The sequence below is a fragment of the Aedes aegypti genome, chromosome 2 (assembly GCF_002204515.2).
Source record: "Aedes aegypti strain LVP_AGWG chromosome 2, AaegL5.0 Primary Assembly, whole genome shotgun sequence".
NCBI lineage: Eukaryota > Metazoa > Arthropoda > Insecta > Diptera > Culicidae > Aedes > Aedes aegypti.
The window spans coordinates 186,674,933-186,685,462 of record NC_035108.1 but is presented as its reverse complement, the minus strand read 5'-3'; the positions used below and the strand labels follow the sequence as shown (position 1 = coordinate 186,685,462).

General features: G+C 37.5%; 1 protein-coding gene across 1 annotated transcript in view; it reads right to left on the bottom strand.

The window, feature by feature from the left end:
• The window catches only part of LOC5575705 (acidic repeat-containing protein), a 38,849-nt gene extending 30,093 nt beyond the window's left edge, over positions 1 to 8,756 (bottom strand). The window contains exons 1-3 of the mRNA XM_021843419.1: positions 8,656 to 8,756; positions 8,415 to 8,528; positions 253 to 384 (exon numbers count right to left, since the gene is read on the bottom strand). Of these exons, the coding sequence (XP_021699111.1) occupies positions 253 to 384; positions 8,415 to 8,486 (204 nt within the window). The 5' untranslated portion in view covers positions 8,487 to 8,528; positions 8,656 to 8,756. The remainder of the gene's footprint in view (positions 1 to 252; positions 385 to 8,414; positions 8,529 to 8,655) is intronic.
• Positions 8,757 to 10,530: the final 1,774 nt, after the last annotated feature.

The window sequence follows — 10,530 nt, the reverse complement described above, 5'->3', positions numbered from 1 at the left end:
AACTAACTAGGACATCTTTCATGGTCATTGCAGTTCATTTAGTTGATACCTTGTTCACAGTTAACCATTCCGGCGCAAAACATTGCGACCAACATATTCTCCCATTCAAATGAAACGTGACATTTTTTAGCAAACATATGAAAGCGCAGATCTCTTCGTTATCCGAAATATGTAGTTCACTAAACCATTCAGTCCACCATTCACCTGATTTAAACCCATTTTCTTCCTTAATTTTCTGATTCATCAACTCACCTGACAGTCATTATCAATGTCAACGTAGAATCCGTCGGTTCGATTCGCACATACAAATGAATGGTTAATGTCATCACGTATCTCCTCGGCACCGGCTGGCAGCACGTACGCGTATGCTTTCACTTGTTTGCTCTGGAATAGTCAAGAAATAAAAGCAACAGGATTTTCAGTAAGCTTAGGTTCAGATAGGAAAACTCGTAAACTAACGTTTCTAATTTTGGGTGAAGCAAAATGGTATCCGTTTGATGGCAGGTGTGTGTAGTAATCATGTCTCGAAATGGAGTCCGGTAGTGAGTGACCATTGAATGCACCCGGCATATGTCTCCACGTGAGACGACAGTTAGTTGGTTGGTACGGTTGGTATTTATAATAACTCGACCGTTGTTCGAATGCAAATTGTAGATGACTTAATCGATAGTGAGGCGACGAACCCCTATTTTGGATGGTGCACGATGTGCATACATCAGGAAGTAAAAGTCGATGTGATAATTTTATGAATTCACATAATCGATGTACCTACGGCAACAGTCGCCTATCCATGCTTGATCTGACCAACTGATACCGGAGACGCATCGCTAGATTTTTATAAGGACTTATCTACAGTGATCGGATTCTCTTCATCATACCTAGCTCTCTTCGCATTATTACGAAAAACTGATGCATCTTACGACACATGTGACGAATCAATCCAGAATGAGTCTAAAACCTTGGGAAAACTAGTAAGCCACCGGAAAATTCCATACAAAATAGGATATGATGTCTCTAATAAGATTAAGCCAATCGCAGTTGATTTCAATTTCGTTTTAAGTTCTGCTGAATTCCAGTAAACAATTTCAGAAATGCTATACATCACTAAAGGTCAAAGGATGATGTACAAACTACGTCACGCTCTTAGGAAGGAGGGGACACGCATGACAAGCTATACACAATTGAGATCTCATACAAAAAACGTGACAGGGGGAGGTGTTCAAAAAAGTCCAAAATAAACGTGACATAATTTGTGTACCATCCCAAAATTGATGTGTTGCTGAATTGGCTTCAGCAAACGAAATTGCTGGAAGAATTATCGAGAATTTGGTGTATTACTGAATGCATAAATATCCTGCCAGATATAAAATAAACATCATAATTCCAGAACAGAAAAATGTACTGTAGTGTCGCACAAGTCTTTCAGGATGATTTTCAGCGTCTTACTATTTAAAACCTCTTATTCAGATTAAAACAAAATGCGCATAGAGAAACTTTGGAAACACAGACGAAATTCAGAACTGTCCATGAATAGATAAATTCCTGAAAATCTAGCTATTATTGTAATAAGAAGAATAAGATTTAAAGCTGATACCACAACATGGGGGCCACATCGTACGTGTCGAAAAACGACTCGCGGGCCGCATAAAATCATTCAAAGGGTCGCACTTTGGTGACCACTGACATAGATGCAAGAAGTAGACGAACGAGAAGCATATCTATGAGTTTTCACCCTGTACAATGTGTTATTCATATTTTACTCAAAGATTAATTATTTTGAGCAAGAAGACTATAAGTTCTAGAAAAATGCCTGTAAAACTTTCAGAATTGATAACCGATTAACTACAGTAAATTTATTTTTATTAGTTGCATTTTTTTATAATAACCCTGAAATCTACTGATATTATATTATAGACTAATTAAACATTAAACAGTTAACAACAGTTATAGGCATTATTTAAACAAATAAATCTCGAAAACTTATTCAAATAGTCTCAAGTCAAAAAAGTGAACAAACTTACTTTATCGATCCTACGTGTATCGTAGACGAAACGGCGTAAGTAAGAATTTAAACTTTCGCCACCCAACCGCTACTTTCACCGCTCCGTTGTATGGAGAGACAAAGTGACTTAAACACGAATCAAAACAAAACTGAATGAAACGGCTTATCATTTTGTTATATTTTTTTTTTTTGTGGGAAATAATAGAAACTACCTAGTTTTAGAACGCGAGCTAATTGTATGCAAAATTTAAGCGATGTACACGGCGAAAAAAATGGTAAAAAGTTGAATCATTTTAAAACAGTTTTAGAAAACAGGTTGTGATTTTTCTTAATTAATTTTCTCAAAACCGTATGAAAGTTACTTACGTCAATTTGAAAAAGTAATCGAGAAATATTGATTACGCATTTAGTAAGTTTACATAGATAAAAATATTAAAATTTAAATGTTCACACTCCCAAAAATCATGTGATTTTACATCTTTTGGATGCACATATTGCGGCGCTCATTTTAAATCCACATCCAGCGGCGGCGGTAACGCGCAGAAGATATGCGCGCAATTCAAACGCAACGTCAAAATTCAAGTAGGCTTGGATTTATTCGTTCTACAAGGACACAAATGTTTCAAATTTGCTAAATCTGAAACATTTGGTGATTTTTATTATCACTGCGACGGTATATCGACATTTTCAGATAATCGCATTACATGGATTTATCTTGCAGAGCACAATAAAAGAAGTGAGTCGGATGACGTAAATTTGTTTCAAATTTTAAATACGTTAGTGTCTGATTCGGAAAATGTCGATCACAATTCCATCGTTTTTGTGTCTATTAACATGTAAAATTACATTTTCTTTGTTCATTACACCTACAAGGACACATATTTGTGTCGTTCAATCGCTTACATCATGTTTCATTCAGTCATAACAAGAGTAATGTTCACAGTCATTATTTTTGAGAGTGTAGTGTAAACTGAGGCATATAGTAAAAAGAAATCAAGTTCATACACTCAGAAACACGGGTAGTCACAGAATTACTAAATTTTAGTAATTTATGACTATTTTCTATCTGCCTCTCTTTCATTCTGCAGGGAATTTTAATCCTATTTATTAATTCGCCTGGGTTGAAGCATCGCTAAGCTTCAACCCAGGTGAAATGACATTTAGTGTAGAAATTCACAGCAGAATGAAAGAGAGGCAGATAGAAAATAGTCATTAATGCATAGACTTTAGTAATTCCGTGATTATTTTTATTTCTGAGTGTATATTTTTACGGCATCACGTTTAATTTCGAACTAAAGATGCTTGAATGCTATTTGAATGCTTAAATGCGTGTAAATTTAAAGTGCATTTGATTGAAAAATAAGAGACTGATGGTTGACATTTCAGTTTATTTTAATGTATGAAAATAAACTTAAGTTTACAATTCTTCTAACTGGTGATATTTTTATGTACATGTTTGGAGCATCGAAATAAACGTAAAATTCAACTACCACATTTTTTTTAATTTTCCGTCACATTGAACTTAATATTGTTTCGATCACACAACTTTTCCGTCACATTGGACACAATTTTACAAAAGTGCCAGATTTTCATCCGCAAAAACTATCAAATTTACGTCATTTTGTTTTACTTGGAGTATTTAGCATAATATGCCATGTGTCATATTAATGTTGATCTAGCATTTCAACTTGTTTTAGGCGGCATCCACAAATTACGTAACGCTCTAGGGGGAGGGGGGAGTAGGCTCAAGCGTTACTTCTCATACAAAAATTTAAAAAATTTCATACAAAAAGCGTTACGGAGGGGGGGGGGAGGGGGTCAAAAATTTCCAATTTTAGCGTTACGTAATAAATGGACGCCGCCTTATTTAAATTTACATGACCGATGACCAGTACATGTCAAACACATGAAATTAGTGTGTTAATACATTGGCTTTTATTTTACACTTCATTCAGATCTGAACGCGTGCACGACGTTAGGCATAACGGACGTTTGGCATAATGAACGATAGGTATAATTTTTAAAATCAAAATGGAGCAATTTTAGTGATTGGCAGATTTATTTGATTCTTGTTAGGTCTTCATGGGGCGAAAGTGTTCCTCGCAAAAAGCTTGCCATACAGTCGCTTCATAGTTGTAAATTTACTGACAATCACTTTCGAGAAGAAAAGAGCGATTTAAGTCATGAGGACAATGTACAGAGCCTTCCTTAAGGTGGTTATAGAACGAAGACACACCTCAAATTTTTAAGAGCACAAGACTTGAGAACCAAATAGCGCTCCGCACGGAGCCGCAAATCAACCCAACTTTGACTTCTTTTGACGCAATTCGGCTCTTCCGTGGGATAATCCAAATTTGGGTTAACTGATATATACCTATCATTAGGTTGTTTCCATTTGACAGCGGCAAAACAGACAACTCAGTGCAAAAAAAAAATCTACCCAGCGTTAGCTTTCCGTGATGGGTTAACACAACAACTTAACGTTAGGTAAACTCGAAAGAACCCAAATTTAGCTTATTCCATTGAACTTCGACGCTGGGTCGGTGCATCTCTCTCTGCTTTGACAACATTGCTGTTGCGAGAGAAGCAAAACAACCCAACCGTGGGTAAAAACTAAATGCAGTTTACCCAAATTTGAGTAAAAAGAACTTATTTTTTGGGTATTCTGATTTCTCCGTGGGCGTCGAAATCTATTCAATATAGCTATAGCATTGGTCACCACCAGCAAGCAAGCAATTTGATTGGGTTTCAACGCGAACTTTTGTCAGATTCTCTCGTCTTGTGCACTTGAAAATTCAAAGTTTGGCTTCGTTTTATAATCACCTTAAGGCTCAAACGCATTGATAGCGGAACCGGTTTGCCAGCATAAACTACACTGAGAAAAATCTACACGTCAAGGTCATGTGTTTTACTTATAGATTTGCGCAATGAGGAAAACCACATGATTTGAGTGTGATAGCCATATGGATTTCATCATTGATTTCACGGTATAATAACATGTGTATCAACATTAGGTTGTCATGTGAAACAAACATGAATTTCCAAATATCAAATCATGAAACCCAACTAATTTGCTTATTGAATTCGAAATGTAGTAGCTTTAGATAGTCATGTGTGATAGAACATAAATGTCATGAGGCTGAAAGAAGAAATTTGGTAGAAAAACTTTTGCTCCCCAAAATATGGATCCGAGGCTCCTCTGCTTGTCGCAAGCTCTCTTGGTTTTTTTTTCAAACCCGTGAGCCAGCAACAAGCGGGGCGCCGCAAATCCATAATTTGGGAAACTAGGGATAAGCATATTCCATTTTTTTCGAAACTGAAAGCCAGGAAAATCTGTTAGTGGAATCCGATTTTTCTACTAAACTATACATCATAATCAATGTTTTCTTATAGAAAGGTAGAATTCTCGTACATCGGTCAACTTCACTAATAAAAGAAAAATAGAATTCACAAATTTTCATCTAACACTTTCAGCTTCAAAATTTGCTTCTTCTCTTTGGAAGCATGATGATGACTGTCGTTCCACACGAGGTCCAACCGCAATTCAGTTCACTATGCATCCCATGGGTTGATCACAAACAATTTAGAAGCTTTGAACATGGAAATCGATAGCATAGCTCATGGATTTCATCATAACAATCTCATTGCGCAAATCAATGAATCGACCAACTTGAACATGATGATTATGACACAAGATAACCATAAGCAAAACGCACTGAATCCGTGTTGGAGTGATGATCTATGCGTCCATAGGTTGACACATACGAATCTGAAGAGAAAGCTTCGGGAACTTATGTGGAAAAAATATGGAATCCCTGTTGTCGGTTGATGAATCAATCCATGAAGCAAAACACAGGAATTTAATGTGTAACACACACGAAGTTTGCAAGAAAATCATAGCAAATCGATATGGACGTTCATGAATCGATCCATAATTTTAAACACACAGATCGAGCGTGTGGATTTTTATCAGTGTATAACATGCTTGTAGACTCAGTGTTGGTTCACTTTCATTCGCTGACATGTCAATCAAGATGGTGTGGTTCATGTTGATGAACCGGCTCCGGGGCCCAGATAGCCGTAGCGGTAAACGCGTAGCTATTCAGCAAGACCAAGCTAAGGGTCATGGGTTCGAATCCCACCGGTCGAGGATCTTTTCAGGTTGGAAATTGTCTCGACTTCCCTGGGCATAGAGTATCGTACCTGCCACACGATATACGCATGCAAAAATGGTCAATCGGCATAGAAAGCTCTCAGTTAGTAACTGTGGAAGAAGTGCTCATAAGAACACTAAGCTGATGAGCAGGCTCTGTCCCAGTTGGGATGTAGCGCCAGAAAGAAGAAGAAGAACCGGCTCCGGTTTCCGTTGTCGTTCCACAATGATTACGTTTGGACCTTTAGCCGCGTAATAACGTCCGCGTCTTAAAAGCAAGGTGTACTCTCGTCTAGTCCAGGATCTTGTCGTAATTAAAATCGTATGTACCATACTATGCAAAATGGCAACTTTGACAAAAAAGCTCTCAGTGAACTGTGGAAACGGTCTTGTAACACTAAGCTAGAAAAATGTACTGTACATGGCCTACTGCTCACTTTTTGGGTGTGGTTGTACACATTTAACTTGGTACTATTGCTTCCATCAGAGATTTTCCCTTCTTTATCATAAAGGCTATTCTTCATAGTTATCCATTTATGAGTATTATTGGTGTTGCTGATGTTTCAGAGCATATGTATCTTTTTTATTAGATTAATATACTGTTCTCCTAAGTTATACGGTAAATTTTGCTCCTGATCAAACCGTCGCCAGCAAACCAGCTGCTGTGGGTTTATTCACAAATTTCATAACGCCAAAAATGGCCATTTTTGACTCCCACACACCATCTCGTAACGCATTCTGTATGAGCCTCTGTACGTGCCATAAATTCTTTTGTTCTCATGACTTTTACTGTGCGCCGTGTGTTGGTGCTGTCTCGCTCTCTCTCACGGGCAACTTGAAAACAGGGCGCACAGTAAAAGTCAAACGTTTTATAGCATGCATAGGCTCATGACCATTTTCCAATTTTCGTATGAGCCGTAACATCTTCAAGACAGCCACCTACCCCCTTCAGCGTTATGATATTTTTGATTTGGCCCCTGTGAATTTGACGTTTCACCCGTGTTACCAACACAACAGCAAACCACCTTCTTTGATTCGTTTGCTGGCGACGATTTTGTCGGTCTGTTAGAAAGTTGGCGGCGCATTTTGTTGTCCATGCTACAGACAATACCATTTCAGTAAATATTGTCACTATTGCTGACATTTTTTTCATCAGATATTCTTAACTCTATGAATCATAGGCTGTTCTTCGTAGTTTTAGGATCGCTTTTCAATGGGAAATAAAAGCTGAATATTTTTTGGCGGTAAAAAATTAAGCTGCCGGTAGAGGGGTTAAACAAAGTGGTGCACAATATTTTCAGAGAAATATAACACATATACCTAAATGTAATTTACTCACGAAAACAAATTACGCTTTGATTGAACTTCTAAAATATTACTGATAATTTAGGAAAATGGAAAATGCGTGTTTGTATTGCGACATCTTCATTCTAAAATTTACTAGCGCGGAAAATATCCTCTTTTGATATCCATCCATCCCTTTGAAACAGTTTGTGTATGCATATTGCAAAGAGCCTCAAATATTATGCGACCAAAAACTTGTCAAATGTCAAACACAGGCTATTTTATGCTAAACGTCCATTATGCCTAACACCCTTATGCCTAACGTCTCCATGCCTAATGGGGTGTACACAGAACGAGCGTGGTGCTCTTCTGGTGGTGGTTGAGGGCGCGAGTGCTCTTGAATTCTCAGGTTTAATTTGAAAGCAGGGGATCCATTGAATTCATTTAAGCAATTCGCGACTACGAAGGTAATTATCACAGAGAAAACAAAACGACAATTTTAAACTTTGATATTAACTTTTTCGCGTACATTTATGATGTGTCTGTACCGGGAAAATTATCAAAAGAATCGATGGGAAAATTGGGGATGTTGTTCTTAGATTCTGAGTAGACACTCTGCAGCAAATACGATGTTTAAGATAAATTAGAGAGTGGTGGAGTACAAAGCTCTTTTATTTAATGAATTGAACCTTTTTTAAATCACAATTTGCTCCAACTATTATATTTCACAAAATGTCTTCACACATTTTCACACGTTCATTAGATGGCTGCTACAAGCACGGTAAGGTAAGGTCACATGCTAGTCATACATACATATCTTCCTGCTACATTTTCCACACGAAATTTTCACTTCCTTTTACTAAAATAGTCCCTTTCAATTGTCCATATAACGCACACACTTACTGCAAATATTCTTTACCATATGTTCTTAATATTCAAATTAGGTTACTCCAAATATTCTACTTATTCACTTACACGATTCGGCAGTGTTCTAGCTTGACACAATCCAATCACAAACGCCGCCAGCAACAATCCAACACGACACATTGTCCTTTTTGGTGGAATCCTTCCTTTTTAGGCAAATCCTTCCTAAAGCGCAAAAACGAAGTCGCAATAATTAATTTCACCAGTTCACTGATTCATATGGGTTTTTGGCACGGGACCGGAATCGATTGATTAATCGCACGACTCAATCGAAATAATAAACGCCACTCACAATACAATTGTTGCTTCGGCCCGGTGGTCAATACTATTATGTGCGAAAATTTCGCCATTCAAATCAATTTATAGTAGAAACTTGTCGAACAAAGGGCATTCGGGGGTGGATGAGCTTTGGTTGGGTGTCTTCGGCACTTCCTCGCTCGTTCGATTCCGCACACTCCCACACCAGGTTGCCGTCGTCGTCGTGTGTCATAGCGATCGGGAGTGCTTTCGTTGTCACATATGTATAGTTGCCATCAAAAGTCACCTGCGCACCTAAATACCGGTAAAACGCAGCGCCGGCACGCGGCAGAGGAGAACTATACAAAACGATCCATGGATTTCGATTATTTTTAACTGAACAATTGAATTAAATGATTGATGCAATGCTCAAAACCACCACTATGGCTGAAGCAGTCCAAGTTGGTGTAAAATACTAATAAAATAGTTAATAATATATCTTTGAATGGTAAAGAGGACGATCTGTTTATTTTCTAACAGCTAATAACATATATATAGCAGTTACAGAGATACCTCCATGAGTCGATGTTCCATGACTCGATATCGACTCATGGAACCATACTAAAACAGAATTTCATGGTTACTATGATGGTCCCTAAAAGCCACTTTCCAAAGGGTTGCTGTTCCATGACTCGATATTTCCATGAGTCGATGGTCCCTTCAATATCGACTCATGGAGGTTTCACTGTATTGCTTAATTTTTTTTCAAATCCTGGATACAAACTCAAAAGAGATCCAAACTTATATGTCTATCGCAATGATCTGGGCAACAAGGTAATTTGCTTCAAACTGACTTGCGAAAGTTGACTCGCAAATGGTAAAAAAAATGTCATTTATGACTTTCTTCAGGATATTTCTCAATTCAATACTTTGATAACCCTAGTTGTTTTTCCTTTTCTAGATTCGCTTCTACGATAGATTTGGTATCAACCGACTCAAGCCAGCTTCGTAGCCAACTGGTTACTTACGCAGATTTTTTTATAATTCTTTGTTAGTATTTATCATTCCAAACCATGTTCCAAAAATTACAATAATTTCTTATATCCAGGTATGCTGTGTTTGGCAACACTATCATCCTAATTTGGTAAAACCAATTTAAGCATTTACTTGTCCATATTGCTACAGCACACAACATGGCTGGCCTGAAAATTTCATCTGACCTATTTATTGGAACCCCTTTCATCGTAACAACATGCCTACTTCCAAATAAAGAGCTTATGGTTTATGTGGGAATATTACTAGTTGAGTTTTGGAAGCATTAGTTGAAAACTTCCATTTTTGTAAGTATTAAGAAAAAAATATCCCAACTATTTTTCAATCTACTACAGATGACACGCATGCTCCGTCGTTCGGCGGTGTCATGGCCATTGTCATCTGCAAACAAAGATGTGATGATCACCACGCACCCCAAAGTGTCCCATTTGAATGTTCAATGTGAACCTAATCGGTATTTGATTTTGTTTATGAACGAAGAAGTTTCGATCAAAAGATAATTCCAATATTTAAAAATAGTTTTATATTTTCGAATTATGCGAAACATCAAAATTTAATCATTAAAAAAAACATTTTCAGAGATACGACTAAAACATTTTTTTTCTACTCTCGACTGATAAATTTAGCCCCCTCAATATTTTTAAGAAGTTGGCTCCTCTGACCGGGGCATATTTTTTAATATATTCCAAAACTCAACATAAAGTACGCAACTCATTTTATTCATTTCACCCCTACCTACCTGTTCAAAGGAAGAAGAAAGCATTCCAACGCAACACAAAACAACCGATCGGGAGTGGGTGGCGACCAAGCGAGATGGTGACAGAATGCATAAATGGGGAATCTCCCATAAGACGAGTGTTGGCTAGGGGATTTGTTG